Source organism: Dendrobates tinctorius, unplaced genomic scaffold (assembly GCF_039654945.1).
Source record: "Dendrobates tinctorius isolate UK_male_01 unplaced genomic scaffold, ASM3965494v1 ptg000383l, whole genome shotgun sequence".
NCBI lineage: Eukaryota > Metazoa > Chordata > Amphibia > Anura > Dendrobatidae > Dendrobates > Dendrobates tinctorius.
The window spans coordinates 1,077,584-1,096,004 of record NW_027362049.1 but is presented as its reverse complement, the minus strand read 5'-3'; the positions used below and the strand labels follow the sequence as shown (position 1 = coordinate 1,096,004).

Sequence of the window (18,421 nt, the reverse complement as noted above, 5' to 3'; positions counted from 1 at the left end):
TCTTGGTGTTACCAATTCAATGTTGAGGAGTGGTGATCAGGTTGAAATCTAAATATTAGGGATGTACATAGAACCTTATATTATGTTCAGTCTGCAGGCCATCAGTCTTGCGTTTTCCATAAGTCCTCCAACTTTTCCTTTTTGGTGATGCATTTTCAATGTTGAGGTGTGTATAATACAGTCAAGTGATTAAATTGTTTATGAGAACTAGCAAAGCTTTTTAGGGCTTGTGCAGGCGACTGTATTATCAATCAGAGTGCGATCCAATAAAATTTATGTTTTATTGGGCCATGTACAGGTCCAAGTTTTTTTTTGTACAGAGCCGGTCTGGGGAAAAAATTGCAGCATGCCAGAGTTTGGTCCAATATTTGAATCTAAAGGCCCCTTTACATTTAGCGATGCACCAGCAATCCGCCACGATATGATCCAGTCAGGATCGCTGGTGCATCGCTAAATGGTCGCTAGTGATCTGCCAAACAGGCAGATCTCACTAGCGATGTAGCGACGCAGCAGCGGTCGTTACTTACCTTTCACACGCAGCGATGATGACGTCCTCCCGCCCGCGTCCACGCGTCGGCGCCAGTAGGAAGCGCCCAACGAGAAATGGACCCGGCCGATCTCTCACGATCAGCGACAGACAGCGGGGGAGCTGGTTGGAGGCAAGTGTCACACATAGCGATATCGCTAGCAATATCGCTGCTGCGTCACAAAATCGGTGACGCTTTAGCGATATTGCTTGCGATATCGCTATGTGTAAAACCCCCTTAACTTGGCCATGAAAGTCACCGAGTCCGTGGAAAATAGAGTACATCTGGATGACAGCCGAGTGCAGTCCAATTTGCACAGACTGAAAGAATGGAGAAGATGGAGAAATTTCTTTTTCATCTTTTCTTCATCCGATACAATTGGAAAGCATCATGCTCACACTTTGGCAGGATGGGATTTGCATAACTGAACAGATTTTCTCGGATGAAAGAATATATAGTCAGCTGCACCTAGCCCAACCGTGTAATTCCGTCTCAGTGGAATTGTTTAATGATGAGCGAACGTGCTCGGATAAGGTGTTATCTGAGCATGCTCAGGTGCTAACCAAGTGACTTCAGCGTGATGGAAAATATATTAGAATCCCCGCAGCTGTTAGACAATCCCTGCATGTGTTGCAGCTGTTGAAGAGCGTGAGACCTGCAGCCGCGGAGACTCAAATATATTTTTCGAGCACGCCGAAGACACTGTTAGCACCCGAGCGTGCTCAGATAACACCTTATCCGAGCACATTCGCTCATCAATATTATTTAGCAGCTCTACAATACATCGTCACTTTCCAAATTTAATTTACAGTAAGCCACCTAGAATGGGTACCCTGAAAAAAAAAAAAAAAAAAAGACCCAAAACACAACTTCTTCTGGCATGCGACTCCCAACAGATTACCGCTGCCATCCATGGGTGACACACTGACAATGGGCAAGTATGGCAAACTTGCCTGCCATTTACATCAACCACTGAAAGTATGGGATTCCTTCTGACTGCGCTTCTCTATATACTTGAGGTTTGCAGTAGAAGTCATGGAACAATTTACATTTTATATAGTTTCCAATGTAATTCCATAGTGCATCTTTAACATATTGCATTTCTTGAATGCAGAGCATAGAATCAGAAGCAGCACCATCATTAAGCAGAGGCATCTTTAATTGATCAAACTTTTTAACATTAAATAGCAAAACAAACAAAAAAAAAATTGTAAAAAAAAAGAAAAGAAAATAAAATGAAATGATAACGTCTCACAGCACTATACACACATCAGAAGCACCAGCACTCAGAATTTTACAGCATTTGGTTCAGAATTATCCGCTGCCAGTAATTAAATACTGTACATCTGTCAGAAACAGGGTGTATAAGATCATTCCTTACATTTTTACCCCCTACAGCTCTGAGATCAAACTCCGCCATTTCTAAGGAGCCAATTGAAAACCTGTTGGGTGGTCATAGCTTAGGAGAAAAAACCCACCCAGCACATTCATTTGTGTACATTACCATAGACAGGAAAGCTAAATGGGTCAATTTAGAAGTCTCTTTAAGATCTCAGAGGTTTAGGGGATACAATGTCTAAAAAAGAAAAACATAATACAAAGCAGTCTATACATGTTTTATATAATATCACACAGCGCATGTCTACAAGGCCCGGTTATCACTCATGCTCTCCTCAATGCATGATAGTAGTGCTTTATTTTGCGTTCAGACCCCTATATAGTACATACACACAGAATATAATCCAGAACTAGAAGAATGGTGACCCTAAAACCAAATATCACATTGGGGACGAGGATTAATGTAAACATGCCAAAATGTAAGGCAGATCATCCTGAAGGCAAACAAGGGTTAACTAAGGAAACATGACTTTGCCTGCATGTTCTCGTCTTCACGGCAGTGGTTTATCATAGTAATACGAATAGAGATCTCATCCTGCTGGTACATCCCTCATAACTGATTAACGGTTATCAGGACATTGCAATGTATCCCCCTGACCAGGCTACGTCCCCTGAAATATTAAACAGCCCTGTCCCCATCAATTAGCTTTTGGCGAGAGGAACAGGATGACAAGCCAAAGTAATTACTGAAAAAAAAAAATGAATTCTTGACTCCCATTATTCAATGCTAGTTTCAAGTCTGGAACCTCTGCAGCTTAGTGCTGGGTGGGCCGTGCGTCACATGATTGCCACAGCAGGACACATAAGTGGCCGGAGGCATCATTTGAGGACTATAATGAGCAGCAATAGAGAAAAAAAATGATGCATATACCTTTATGGATGCAAATTATATCTTACAAGACCAGCCAACTTTACCTGTCCTCTATGTAGTGCTTGTTTCTAGGCCCCCTACCTTTTGATACTGCAAAAGAGAAGAAAGGGTTTAATCTACACCTTTAGCTCAGACACCATTCCGGAAGAGGTCCCCAAATCCCAGAACAATACCTCACGGCTCACATTCAGTAGCATATAGGACTATCAATAAGAAATACCCTTAAGTAAGAGGGTGGTGACAGACAAGGAGGTTCCCACAACCCATTTAGGGTCAGGGTCTCAGGTTGATGCAGTGGATAACGATCTTCTTCCATGAGCAATAATGGTACAATTCTCTGCCCCATAGCAGCAAGGCAGCCCGAGGCATTATGCCAGGAGCAGATAAACTGGACAGAGTAAATGAACAGAACAGCAGAGCAAACAGCAACATTTCAGCCATTATTATTAGGGTTACAATCTTATTTGGTCTCAATAGGAGACCCTAAAGTTTTGGAGTCTTACATTACCCCAGACCTTTTACTTGGGCCTCACTTGGCAGTGTAAAGGATGGGGGAGATAGAATGTATATGATGAAGGCATGTGGAGGGGCAGGGGAAAAACAAAAATCCTGCCCACCAAGTCCCTCACTTCTACAACGGTAATGTCAGTCTTCCTGCACGGGGCTCCAGGATGCCAGCTTCCAAGAGTGCAACCTTGTATTGCCCTAGAACACCCTGGATGCTTTTGATAAAGCCCTTGGATAGAGGGAACAATGGAAACCCAATGTCGGGGCAGCCTCGCTTGTCAGGCAGAAAACTGCGGTAGCTCTTTCTGCGTTTCTTTGGTTTCACGTTTGGCTGAGCCCCTCCTGTTGCTCCTCGTAGCTCTTCTGCAGGGCTGGTGTTACTCACCACAACCCCCTTACCAAAATTCTCCAAGTCAGAATAACGTGGGGCTTCTCCAGGAGAAGCAGTAGAGGCTCCACATCCAGAATCGTCCAGGTCCTTGGAATTTAATGTAGGCTCGGGCGTGCTTTCAGGTTCAGTGGGACTGTAGGGTACTATACACGGGTGTTCTTGACCATTCGACAACTCGCCACTCTTTTCTACCACAGAGTTGGTTTCAAGCCAAGTTTCTATCCTGTGAGCTAAACGCCAGCCACTGCTTTGAAAGTGCTCCAGGATCTCCTGCTGGAAGACTTCCACAGGTCTCCTCAACATCTGTGTCATTGACTGCACCACTCTGATGAGAGCCATCTCATTGTAGCAGCGACTATTCTCATAGCCTTCCTGTAGCCCGCGGTCACTGTCAAAGCCAGCCTCATTGTAGTATGGCTCATTGACCAAGATGAGACCTGAGAATTGGAAAAAAAAATAAAATTAGCATATTAATCAAAGCAGCATGCTTTCTAAAGGTGTATGGTGTGTAGAGCAAGTGCATTAATATGCTCACTGATCACAGTCTTCTTGGGTTTCCAGCACTGCTCCGCTCCCCTTCTTGCTCACGTGAGCCAGAAATCGCTTTTATACTGAAAGTCTATGGAGTGTAAGAATGAGGTGCTGTAGGCTTACATTGTAAAAGGGACTCCCTGCTCACACACAAAATCCTGTGCGTTCCAGAATTTCAGTCACGTAAGCAGGGCTGGAAGCCGGCGATCAGTGAGTATATTAACATACTTAGGGTACGTGCAGCAGAAAGTTATTCCGCAAGCACTCATAAGTTGGCGCTAATAATGATGTGTAAAATATGCATGTTTTGACATGTTTTTGCATATAAAAAAAAAAAAAAAAAAAAAAAAGTATGTTTCCCCATTCATTAAAATAGGTGAAAAATGCTGGAAAAAAGCCGAAAGAATTTATGTACTGCAGATTAGAATCTGCTTCAAATTTGCAAAAATAAGCAACGTGTGCATAAGATGTCAGATCTCACTCACTGCTGGGACAGTAAATGTGTTCATCACAGAAAGAACACGGCTTGTGAATATAGCCTTATACTACACATATGGTTTAGGAAATAAAAAAAAATTCCTAGGAGAGCTCCTGTAAAGCCATTTCCAAATGTCAACATTTTAGGAAAGCTTTAAACCCACCTTGAATTGATATTAGGACCTGAAGCAGACTAGACTTGCTTGTCCATCTCTCCGTACCCTATTGAATAATAGATAAACAGATCACTGCAGACAATCAGTATTACCAGGATCTGAAAGACACATATGTAAACTTATTTGCTTCAGTAGGGTTACTATTGTATGATATGAAGGGTTGACACCTGGTCACAGACCCATTCATCTTCCTGCACTATGCTAATGAGTCTAGTTGAACCCTTATGCCAATTGAATTAATTTATGCAGGCAAAATTTACCCAAGCACATTCAACCTTGTATTTTCCACAGCTTCCAAGTGACTGTTGTCTTTTAGAATACCTTTTTAGCAGGAACAGTCAGAGACAAGTCTTAAAGGGGTTGTCTGGTGAAGGGGAGTGATCACCTCGCCGAAGGATAGATCAAAACTCAGATCAGTGGCTGTTCAACAGCTGGAATCCCCACTGATCGTCAGAAAGGGGGCTCTCTCATCCCCATTGGAATGGAGCAGCACTGAAATGCACGACTGCTAGTCTATTCATAGTCTATGTGACTGCTGAGTGCTGTACTCCGGTTTTTCTAGCAGCTCCACAAAGAATGAATGATCAGGAGTCAAGTATGTGATTTCAGCTCCATTGTAACAAAAAACCACCAAAAACAAATCAGAACTTGTTGATGAGGTCAGTGTCGGTCCCACCAATGTATGAATTATCACCAGACCTGCAGAGTGGCGATAATTCCTTTTCACTGCACAAACTACAAAATCTTTTTTTCAGTTTCAACAACGCCTAAGCATGATGGAGCTACCACTACAACAGCATTAAAGGGAACCTCTCATCAGTTTTGGTCGACATGTTATGGCTAATACCTTTCAGGGCTGATATACAGAATTCTACAAATGCTGTATATCAGCCCCCAACCCGACCTGGAAGAGAAGAAAAAGAACTTTTATTATACTCACACGGGGGGGCGGTCAGGTCCAAGGGGTGTTGCTGGTCCTGGTCCGGCACCTTCCATCTTCATGCGATGCCGTCCTCGTTTCGTGTGGATGATGCGTCCCTGAGTCATATACACAGTCTCCTCGGCATTGCGCTCCTGCACAGGCGTACTGATTTGCCCTGTTGAAGGCAGAGCAAAGTACTGCAGTGTGCAGGCGCCGGGAAAGGACAGAGAGGCCCAGCGCCTGTGCACTGAAGTGCTTTGCTCTGCCCTCAACAGGGCAAATCAGTATGCCTGCGCAGGAGCGCGACACGCAGCAAGCAGGAGGGCGGCTTCGTATGAAGATGGGAGGTGCCGGACCAGAACCTGCGACACCCCCCAGACCGGACTGCCCCGCAGGAGAGTATAATAAAAGTTATTTTTCTCATCTTGCAGGTCGGGTTGGGGGCCCGATATAGGGTATTATAGAATACTGCATATAAGCCCTGAAAGGTGATGGCCGTAACTTATATCGGCCAAAACTGATGACAGGTTCCCTTTAATATGGTTGCCTTTTCATCTTTGGATAATATAAGGCAATTTCAGCAGTTCCAAGTCTATGTAAAGAATAAGTTACCTTTCCTATCCAGGTGCCCAGAAGACTAACACACACTTTCCCATTGTCATAAAGGTTTGGATTCAGCCTTCCACTGCATTGGGACAAATAACGGAAAAGTGGTGGCACGGCAGGATAGATGTTGGGCAGCTGAATGTCAAACAAAAACAAGCCATCTTCATATGGAGTTCGAGTGGGACCCTTTATAAAGGCAGAAAACAGGTCCTAAAAGGAAAGACACAAAGCATAAGTGAACATGGAGCAATAAATCTACTGACCGCACATAATTTACATTTGGACTAACGATCTAATCCTCGCAGATAAAAGAGTTGTCCGGTGCCACTCAAGTCACTTGCACCATTAGCAGTGGTCGTGCAACGGTATTATTTCTTAACAAAGTACATACCTGCATCCCAGCAGGTGTGTGCAGTTACAAGGTCATGGAGAAGTGAGCATCATTGGAGAACCCCTACAACATGCTAGCCCTTATGGTAGTGGTCCCCAACCTTTCCCACCTTAAGAGCCAAATTCAACTTTGAGAGATAGTCATGTGCAACATCAAGAACCTCCCCCCCCATATAGTGACATCCAGTTCTCAGCCTCCTCTCACCCCCCACAGTAGTGACATCCAGAGCCAACCATTACCAAAATAGATCACACCACGACCCTGTGGCGTCCTCCCTTTCAGGCAGTATGCCAACATCTAGGGGGTCCCATCTTCGCAAATATTTGGTAGTCAGGCATCAAGCACTCCCTCCACACTATTGCCTTCAGTTTCAAGCAAACATCTAAATGGCAGCATCATCGTAGCTTTAGCTTACAATATTACCCTATTACACCCGCATTCAGAAGATGTGCATTTGCTTTTTCATGCAGGACTATTCACTAAAGTCCCTATCTGGAGACATGCTCTTCATTACTGTTTGCTAGACCCTGTAATGAGTCACCAAGCTGGCAATCCACATGCGACTCCTGAGCTCCTGCCTTATGGAGTAGCAGACACCCAGAAACAATCTTTTAGGACTGCCGTGAATGCAAGAAAACAAGATGGCTTAAGTGTTTTTAACATTCAATCAAAATGCACAGAAAAAATATTTCAATGGCATTTTTTTTTTTTTTTAAATTCGTTTATTAATCCATAGACAGGGTATACAATATGCAAACTGGCAAATAATGAGAAATACCATATAAAGCGTATATGTTTCACATAGCATTAATTCCAAGTAGTATGTGTATACCGGTTGCTTACAGAATAAAACAATGTCAATTACCTTACATTAATCTTCATGGTATTATTCAACAATAAAGCCTGTCAAACCTCTAAACCATTACTATAACTACAAAACAACAACTATTTGCAGCCTGCGTCCACATAATTAGCTCTTTATCATGCGATATCTCCATCCTACAAAGTGAGATGAGAGGAATTCCACCTCTCCCATATCTTCTCAAATTTACCTGGGCATCCCCTGTTTTGGTACAGCGTACGCTGGTATGGTACACTCGAGTTTACCAATTCGATCCAGGCCCTAAGGGAGGGACCCGAACCTCCCATCCACGGCAGTGCCAGTACCTTTCGTGCCATAAACTACATCTCCGGCAAGAAAATCCCTGTATAGTGTCCCCACGTCTCGTCGTCCCACACCCCAAACAAACAAACTAATGGCTCAAGGGGAACAGGAATTTGTACCAGGGAAGTTAATAATGATGTCACCTCCTTCCAATAATGTGCTATAATTGGACACTGCCAGATCAAGTGGATAAAGTCTGCATCTAATGTATGGCATCTCAGACATTCCGAAGATTGGAATCGGCCCATCTTAAAAAGTCGAGTCGGATTCAAGTATGATTGGTTTATAATGTATAGTTGTACCATCCTGTTAATGGAAGGAGACACCTTAGTCAGCGATTCCAAGATTTCCTCCCACTCCTCTCCCTGTGTATCAGGGATGAGCCTTTCCCATTTCCCCCTAACCGAGCATATGGCGGATTCCACCCCTACTGACAGCATGTATGTGTACGAGACCCTGGGGACCCTGTGATTTGAGAATACCTATCAAGGGTAGAGACGAGATAGCATTATTCACACCCACATATCTCACGTGCGATTGAAAGGCTGATCTCAGTTGCAAATATCGGAAGAATTGCGACCTCGGAACATCGCATTTCGCTTGTAATTGTTCAAAAGATAATAGTGTACCGCAGTCACATAAATCCCTTATCGTGGAAACATTGCACTGAGACCAGGATTCAGCAGACGAGTGGACAAGTAGTGCCGGAAAAACAGGATTTTTGAGTTGCTTACCGTAAAATATGTTTCTCGGAGCCTTCCTTGGGGGGACACAGAGACCATGGGTGTACGCTGCTTGCCACTAGGAGGCTGACACTATGCACAAAAAAAGGTTAGCTCCTCCTCCGCAGTGTACACCCCACCGACCGGCAGGAAATTCCTCAGTTAATGAGAAAGCAGTAGGAGAAGTAACAGAATAGGTTGAAAAACAGAACAGACAACTCAACTGTAAATAACCAACAAACATAAGAACAGGAGTTGTAGAACATGGGAGGGTGCTGTGTCCCCCAATGAAGGCTCCGAGAAACAGATTTTTCGGTAAGCAACCCAAAAATCCTGTTTTCCCTATCGCTTCATTGGGGGACACAGAGACCATGGGACGTCCCAAAGCAGTCCCTGGGGCGGGAAAACAAACTTCCATCAGGCCTGCGGACTCACCACCGCTGCCTGCAGGATCTTTCTACCTAGGCTGGCATCCGCCGAAGCGTAGGTGTGGACCTTGTAGAATTTCACAAATGTGTGAACCGATGACCAGGTTGCAGCTTTGCAAAGCTGCAGCGCGGAAGCTCTGCGGCGCACCGCCCAGGAGGCACCCACTGCCCGGGTAGAGTGAGCTCTAATTCCCGGAGGGGCCAATCGATGTTTGACCCGGTAGGCCTCCAAAATTGCCGATCTGATCCAGCGAGCAATAGTAGCTTTGGAGGCCGGCTGACCTTTCCACGACCCATCTGGAATGATGAAGAGAGAGTCTGTCTTCCGCAAAGAAGTCGTCCTAGCTAGGTAGACCTTCATCGCCCTGACCAAGTCCAGCTTGTTCAAGGAGCGCTCCCGAGGATGAGTTGGACCCGGACAAAAGGACGGGAGAACAATATCCTCATTCAGGTGGAAAGTGGACACCACTTTAGGGAGGAAAGAGGGCGGAGGCCGCAGAACTACCTTGTCCTGGTGGAGTACCAAGAAAGGAGAGCGGCAAGAGAGGGCTGCCAATTCCGACACACGCCGGATGGAGGTGATGGCTACCAGGAAGGCTACTTTCCATGAAAGGAGGGATAGGGAAACTTCCCTGAGAGGTTCAAAGGGAGGACCTTGCAGAGCCTCAAGAACCAGATTAAGATCCCAAGGATCTACGAGCGCTCGGTACGGAGGAGCCGTATGAGCCACTCCTTGAAGGAAGGTTTTGACCGGAGGACGGGAGGCCAACGTCTTCTGAAATAAAATGGACAGCGCCGAAACTTGACCTTTTAAGGAGCTGAGGGCAAGGCCTGCATCAAGCCCTGCCTGAAGAAACGCCAAGACAGAAGGGAGCGAAAAATGCATGGGCGGAATGTCGTTGGACTCGCACCAAGTGAAATAGGCCTTCCAGGTACAGTAATAAATTTTGGAAGACGATGGCTTTCTGGCCCGGATCATAGTATGAGTAACTCGATCCAAAAAGCCTGATAGTTTCAAAACCTCAGTTTCAACAGCCACGCCGTTAAATTGAGCGGCCGAGAATTGGGGTGGCAAATCGGACCTTGAGACAGCAGATCTGCCCTGTCTGGAAGCTTCCAGGGGGCGTCCGCGAGAAGGTTGACGATGTCCGCGAACCAAGACCTTCTGGGCCAATTCGGTGCGATAAGAATGACTGGAATTCCTTCCGCCTTGATTTTCTTCAACAGCCTGGGAAGAAGAGGCAGGGGAGGGAATAGGTAGGGTAGCTCGAACTACGACCAAGGAATGGCCAGAGCGTCGGCGCCCACTGCGAGAGAAATTGGGCAAAGGGAACCGCCTCTGTCGCCGCCACCATCTTTCCCACGACTTTCATGGTTGTCCGGAGAGATGGAAGTCGTATGATCTGCAGCGATCGTACATCCTGCTGCAGGGAGCAAATCTTTTCTCGTGGGAGAAAAACCCTCGATCGACGAGTGTCGAACAATAGACCCAGACACACAAGACGTTGTGTCAGAACAAGGCAGGACTTCTTTTTGTTGATGAGCCACCCGAAATTGGACAAGGTGTCGAGGACGATGGTAAGACTTTGGTGAGCTTGATGAAAGGATGAAGCTTTGATCAGAATGTCGTCGAGGTACGGAAAGAGAACGAGACTTCTGATTCTTAACAAGGCCATCAACGCCGCCATGATCTTCGTAAATACTCTGGGTGCGGTGGCGAGACCGAACGGCAGTGCAACAAACTGGTAATGTTCCTGGCGAATCACGAAACGTAGGAATTTCTGATGGCCGGAGAAGATGGGAACATGTAGATAGGCATCTTGAATGTCTATTGAACACATGAACTCCTGCGTCTCCATGGAAGCGATTACCGACCGAAGAGACTCCATTCGGAAATGACGCAGTCGGACTCTCTTGTTGAGTAACTTGAGGTCCAAGATGGGGCGAACTGTACCGCCTTTTTTCGGCACCACAAACAGGTTTGAATAAAACCCTGTGAAACGTTCTGATTCGGGAACGGGCACAATCACTCCAGAATAGAGGAGAGAGGCGATGGACGCAAAGAACCCTGGAACTAAGGCAGGATCTTTTGGAGGTCGGGACTCGAAGAAACGATCCCGGGGACGAGAAACGAACTCTATCTTGTATCCTGATGATACAACTTCCCTGACCCAAGCATCCTCTACTGAAGCAAGCCAGACGTCTCTGAAGAAAAGGAGGCGTCGACCTCCCAATTGGGAAGGACCCTCGGGAGTTCGTTGATCTGCCCTGGGAGGAGTGAGATCGCCAGGAGGGAGTGGGTCTGAAGGACACCTTTTTCTATCCTGGCGTGCCTGCGCTCTCTGTTGGTTAGAGGAATTGTCTGCCGTATTGAAACGGCGGAAAGACCGAAAAGGCCGAAACTGACGTCTTAGCGGAGGTCTGCGAGGCTTGGACTGAGGGAGGAGGGAACTCGTGCCTCCAGTGGCGTCTTTAATAATCTGGTCCAGCTGGGATCCGAAGAGACGCGCTCCCTGAAAAGGCAGATTGGTAAGGGACTTTTTCGAAGACAAATCTGCCTGCAAAGCCTTGAGCCAAATCGTACGACGGATTGCCACAACGTTGCTTGACGCCTGGACTGCGCAAGACGCGGCATCCAAGGAGGCAGAGAGCAGATAATCCCCTGCATGGGAGATCTGGTTGGCTAGTTCGGCCAATTGCTCTGGTTGGGCCTTATCTAGGATGCCCTGGCGGAGATCCTCTGCCCAAGTGGCTATGGCCTTCGCTACCCAAGATGAAGCGAAGGCTGGGCTTAGCACCGCTGCGGCCGCTTCAAATGTTGACTTTGCTAAAGATTCTATAATTCTATCATTAGAATCCTTTAGCGACGCCACACCTGAAATCGGGAGGACTGTGTTAGACAGTCTGGACACGGGTGCGTCTACCGAGGGGGAAAGCAGACCAGTTGTCGGTGAGCTCTTTGGCAAACGGGTACAGCACGCCGAGGCGCTTCCCTCTTTGAAAATCGCCTGGTCGGATTCTCTCTATCCCTGGTAAGGATCTTGCCAAACTCAGAGTGGGAGGCGAAGACCCTGGCAGGTGTTTCTGCCAGTCTGAACGAAACCTCCTGTGCTGAGGATTTCGCAGGGGAGTCTGAGATTTTGAAGGTGTGGTTAATCGCAGCAATGAGGTTCTGTACCGTAACCTTCATGTCCGCGTCCTGGTCCGAATCTAGCTCTAAGATCTCTTCGGATGGCACATCCGAGAACGCTTCACCTGACTCGGGTGAGGAGGCACAGGAGGGCGACAGCTGGGAAGGACTATGTGGGGATGTGAGGTCAGGAGGGGATCCCGGCCGGAGATCCTGTCTGGGCCTTTTGCGGCTTCTGCTGGCTGGCTCAGATGGAGCTTCATGTGACCTGCTGGACCCTGCAGAAGTGTCCAGGGGCAACTTATCAAGGACGGCTACTAGGGACTGAGACACCCTGGTGAGGTCTGCCACAGATTGAGAAAGAGACGATGCCCAACCAGGAATGGGGGTTTTCGCTTTCACGTGGCACATTAGATGGCTCCTGGACGGGGTCATGCTGAATGGGATTGCTGCAGTCCAGGCAGAGGGGAGTAGGCTGACCTGAGGGAAGTTTGCGATTGCAAGAGGAGCAAACGAAGAACTGGACTAGAGAGACCGTGGGGGCCGGCGGGCGGCCTCGCTCAGCTTTAGAGTTAGGCATAATGAAGGAAGAAAGGAAGGACCCTGAAGAAATGCCGGAAGGTTGGGGGACAGAAGGCAGAGGAGGGTGTCAGTCTGCAGTTGCAGAGTTACTCACGATCCGGTGTCCCCAAAAGTGCTGATACACAGCTCGTCTGAAGATGCAGGGCCCCAGCAGAGGAGAACTTGGGACCCTCTGTGTCCGGCTGACAGACTGAGAAAATGGCGGCAGCCTGAGGATAAACGCGCACCTTCACACGAAGATGGGCGGAGCTAGCTGCTGAGCCAAGGAAGGTACCGCCCGCTGCCCACCGCAGGCTCTGAGAGGCAGTGGGTGGTCCTAGAACGGGCGGGAGAGAAGCCCGCCTATGAGAGAGAGTGGGGGGCGTGGCTGCGACGTCAGAGAAGGCCCGAAATGAAGCCGGGGACTAAATTAATGGCGGCGGCCGCCTGTCAGCGCGGGTCGGCGCAGAGGTCTCGCAGCGTCGCCGCGGCCACCTCCCTACCTATCACCGCTCGATTCCTGTGCTACCCCTGCCGAACGCAGGAGAAAGAAGGAGGTGGGGAAGCGTAGAACAAGGCCCGCGCAACGGCCGGGGCCTGTACGGATGCGGCTGCCGTCGGGAGGCGCAGGCGGCGCAGAGACCCTGAGTGCTCCCTTGGCGACTGCTCCCAAGATTCCGGGAACCGCCAGGGGGCCGGACTGCATACTCACCCCGTGATCCGATTGCAATAAAGGTACCTGATGTATCCCACGCTGTCTACGTCTTTTGTGGTATCCGCGCCTCATCCGACCGACAGGCTCTGGTAGGCGAGTGGGTGGAAGGCGGGGGGCGAGAACTCTCCGGATTGCTGGCATGCACCCGTGCTAAGCTGTGGTCCTGCAACGGAGAGCTATGAGGATACGGGGTGGCAGTACACACCGTACTCAGTCTCTTTGTGGGAGTACAGTTGTGACCATTCACACTATATCCCTCTGGAAACCTGAAAATAAACGACGCACATCGAGGTAGATAGGGGTCTAATGAAAGACCCGTGTCCACCTCCTACTGACACTAAGCTAAACTGAGGAATTTCCTGCCGGTCGGTGGGGTGTACACTGCGGAGGAGGAGCTAACTTTTTTGTGCATAGTGTCAGCCTCCTAGTGGCAAGCAGTGTACACCCATGGTCTCTGTGTCCCCCAATGAAGCAATAGAGAAAGATGGATTTTTGGTTCTTACCGTAAAATCTCTTTCTTGGAGCCTTCATTGGGGGACACAGATTACCATGGGTGTATGCTGCTGCTGCTAGGAGGCTGACACTATGCAAAACAAGAAAATTAGCTCCTCCCCGGCAGTATACACCCACCGACAGATACCAAGTACCTCAGTTGGTGAGAAAGCAGTAGGAGAAGCCACGGAACTTTAAACATATGTACCAACCCAACAAGGAGCTCAAAGCCCAACACGGTACAACTTAAACAGGGAGGGTGCTGTGTCCCCCAATGAAGGCTCCAAGAAAGAGATTTTACGGTAAGAACCAAAAATCCATCTTTCTTTATCGCCTTATTGGGGGACACAGATTACCATGGGACGTTCCAAAGCAGTCCCAAGGGCGGGAACAGCAAAAAGGAACGAAAGAACCGGAAAGGCTTAGGTCGGCCGGTGAGCCACCTCCGCCTGCAGAACCTTCCTACCAACAACTGCATCAGACGAGGCCTGGGTATGAACCCTGTAAAACCTCGCAAAGGTGTGCAAGGATGACCAGGTTGTGGCCCTGCAATTTTGCAGAGCCGAAGCCTGATGACAAACTGCCCACGAAGCCGCCACAGCTCGGGTGGAGTGAGCTCTCACTCCCGGAGGGGGCCGTTTTTCCTGAAGTCGATATGCTTCCTGAATGGTAGAACGAATCCAGCAAGCGATCGTGGATTTGGATGCCGGAAGCCCTTTCCGGTGACCTTCTGAGATGACCAGCAATGAATCGGACTGACGAAGTGAAGCGGTCCTAGCGAGGTAGACACGCAAGGCTCTAACAACATCCCATTTGTGGAGCGACTTCTCAAGAGGGTGAGAAGGAGCAGGACAAAACGATAGAAGAACGATATCCTCGTTGATGTGAAAGGAGGAAACCACCTTTGGAAGAAAGGAAGGAACGGGCCTGAGGACGACCTTATCCTGATGGAGCACCAGATAAGGAGAATGACATGACAAGGCCGCTAACTCTGAAACTCTTCTGATGGATGTAATGGCGATCAAAAAGGTTACCTTCCATGACAGAAGTGAGAAAGGAATGTCCTGGATGGGCTCAAACGGCGCCTTTTGAAGAGCGCCAAGAACGAGATTGAGATCCCACGGTTCTATTGGTGAATGATAAGGAGGAGCCACATGAGCGACTCCTTGGAGGAACGTCTTAACCTGCGTTAAGGAAGCGAGCTCTCTTTCAAAGAGGATAGACAAGGCAGAAACCTGGCCCTTGAGGGTACTGAGAGACAGACCCGAATCTAAGCCAGACTGGAGAAAACCCGCACCAACGGAAAAAAGCCTTCCAATGCCTATGGTAAATGCGGGAAGAGGCCGGCTTCCTGGCTTTGATCATTGTCTGAATCAGCTGGTTGGAAAAACCTGATTCTCTTAGGATTGCGGCCTCAACGGCCATGCCGTTAAATTCAGAGACCGAGAATTCTCGTGGAAAAGGGGGCCTTGCGAGAGAAGATCCGGACGGTCTAGAAGCCTCCAGGGAACGTCCGCGAGCATGTTCACCAGTTCCGCATACCAAGGCCTTCTTGGCCAGTCTGGAGCCACAAGAATTACTGGAACGCCTTCCGATTTTATCTTCTTGACCACTCTTGGGATCAAGGCAAGAGGTGGAAAAAGATAAGGTAGTTGGAACTGGGACCACGGAATTACTAGGGCGTCGCAAGCGACGGCTAGAGGGTCCCTGGACCTGGCTACGAAGTGCGGAACTTTGTGGTTCATCCAAGGTGCCATGAGGTCGACGTCCGGATAACCCCAGCGCTTGCATATCTGATCGAAGACTGAGGGATGGAGAGTCCATTCGCCTGACGCTAGGTCTTGACGACTCAGAAAGTCGGCTGCCCAGTTTTCCACCCCTGGAATGTGAACGGCGGAGATTGCTGGGACGTAACGTCCCGCCCAGCGCAGAATCCTGGCCACTTCTGACATGACTTGGCTGCGCGTGCCGCCCTGATGGTTTATGTACGCCACAGCCGTGGCGTTGTCCGACTTAATGCGGATCAGCTGCCGACGAGAAGGGGTTGCCAGCGAAGAAAGGCCAGAAAGATTGCTCTGATCTCGAGCAGATTGATAGGAAGAAGAGCTTCCTGTGGGTTCCACTGTCCTTGGGCCGTCCTCTGAAGAAAAACCGCTCCCCAGGCTGGCAACGGTGGTGATGACTTGCCCCTGAAGCGGGAGGAAGGACCTCCCTTGGAGGACTGACGTAGACCTTGTCCACCAAGTGAGGGATTGCCTCACTTTGAGAGGAAGGAGAATGGGCCGGTCTAAGGACCTCGTCGTCTTGTCCCAGACTGAAAGGAGGGACAGCTGAAGAGGGCGAAGTGAAACTGTGCAAAGGGCACTGCTTCCAAGGAAGCTACCATCTTCCCCAGAACTTTCATGCAGAATGGAAGGGGAATGGGCGTTGGCTGTTTGAGGACTCGAATCCCTTTGAACAGAGACGCAAATTTTTCCCTCGGAAGAAACACCCGGGCCAGATTTGTGTCGAATTCCATGCCTAACAAGGTCAGACGCTGAGTGGGGCTGAGAATGGACTTTTCTTTGTAGACTAACCATCCGAGACGGCCGAGAGTATCCAGGGTTATCTGAAGACTTAGGAGACAGTCTTGACGGGACAAGCCCTTGATAAAGAGATCGTCCAGATAAGGAATGATGAGAATGCCTCTAGATCGAAGGATGGCCATGACCGTCGCCATCAGTTTCGTGAAAACACGGGGGGCGGAGGCTAGGCCGAAGGGAAGAGCCGTGAACTGGTAATGACTTTCCTGAATCGCAAACCTGAGATATTTCTGATGCTGCAACCAAACAGGGATGTGAAGATAGGCATCCTGTATGTCCACAGAGCAGAGAAATTCTCCGGGCTCCATTGAGGCCATCACCGATCGAAGAGACTCCATTTTGAAGTGAAGAATCTTCACGTGAGCAATTTGGGGTCCAGGATTGGCCGCAGGGAGCAGTCTTTCTTCGGGATTACGAAGAGATTTGAGTAGAACCCTGAAAAACCGTTCGTCTGAGGGAACGGGAACAATCACTCCGGCGGAAAGAAGGGAAGAGACGGCCTGAAAGAATCCTGGAATGTGGGACCGTTGTCTTGGAGGTCGAGACAGGAAAAAACGCCTGTCTGGCGGGGAAGAAAATTCGATCTTGTAACCGGATGCAATGATTTCCCTGACCCAAGCGTCGTCGACAACCAACAGCCAAGCGTCCACGAAAAAGGAAAGTCTGCCTCCCACCCTGGAAACACTTCCAGGTGGGGGTGCCCCGTCACTTGGAGGCAAACCTACCGGAACGGACACCTGAGGACCTGGAGTATTGTCCTCTAGATCTCCAGCGGGGAGCGGGCTTGTAAGATGGTTTCTTCTGCTCTCGCTCCCTAGATGCGGAAGGGCGCTCTTGCTGGACAGATCTCTCTGTGGACGAGAACGGACGAAAAGGTCTAAAGGGCCGAAAACCCTTTCTGTTAAAAAGGCGTCTTGGTCGAGACTGGGGGAGGGAAGTACTTTTACCCCCAGTGGAATCGGAAATTATTTGATCCAGCTTGGCCCCAAAGAGCCTAGAACCATGGAAGGGCAGATTGGTGAGTGACTTTTTAGAAGTGGTATCCGCATTCCATGACTTTAACCAAAGACCTCGGCGTACAGCCACTATATTGCTGTTAGCCCTTGCTACGCAACCGGCCGCATCTAAGGCGGCGGCCAAAAGGTATTTACCCGCATGTTTAATTTGGTATGCCAGAACTTCCAACTCGTCCTGAGGGGCAGCCGACAGAATGCCCCTGCGAAGAATTTTTGCCCAAGCTGAAATGACTTTTGCCACACAGGCAGAAGCAAAAAATAGGGAAGAAAGAGGCGCCGGATGCTTCAAAGAGGATAGACGAGAAACTGGTGGGTCCACTTCGGGAGCTTTCGTCCATTTTGTAAGAAGGTCCGCATCGAATGGATACAGGACGTCTAAGTACCTGCGGCCTGAGAAGCGCTTCTCAGGGGGCTCCCAGTGTTTGGATAAAGTGGTCTCGAACTCCATGTGGTTAGGAAAGTTTAGGGAGGAAGGTTTTGCTCGTTTAAAGGGGACGGAGCCATCCTGAAGAGGAGCTTTATCTTTCTTTATTTCGAGCGTTTTGAAAATGGCCGATATGAGACTATCGACCATGTCCTGAGACTTAGACATGTTATCTGCGTCTGAGTCAGATCCCGTCGTTTTCTGACGAGGGAAACGAGAAAAGCAGCCTGGGTGGAGCGGACGGACCTTGCGAGCTGGAAGACGAGCTAGAGGTAACGCGCTTCCTAGCAATCCTATCCGGCCTGTCCCTGTGGAGGTCGCGGTCAGGTGCAGACGACTCACCGTGAGAGGCGGTCGGAGCACAGGTGGCTGAAGATAGTTGCATAAGA

At 48.8% G+C, this 18,421-nt stretch overlaps 1 protein-coding gene across 1 annotated transcript in view; it reads right to left on the bottom strand.

The window, feature by feature from the left end:
- Positions 1 to 1,668: 1,668 nt before the first annotated feature.
- UBE2O (ubiquitin conjugating enzyme E2 O) overlaps positions 1,669 to 18,421 on the bottom strand; it is a 98,024-nt gene continuing 81,271 nt past the window's right edge. The window contains exons 16-18 of the mRNA XM_073563172.1: positions 6,413 to 6,616; positions 4,867 to 4,924; positions 1,669 to 4,131 (exon numbers count right to left, since the gene is read on the bottom strand). Of these exons, the coding sequence (XP_073419273.1) occupies positions 3,428 to 4,131; positions 4,867 to 4,924; positions 6,413 to 6,616 (966 nt within the window). The 3' untranslated portion in view covers positions 1,669 to 3,427. The remainder of the gene's footprint in view (positions 4,132 to 4,866; positions 4,925 to 6,412; positions 6,617 to 18,421) is intronic.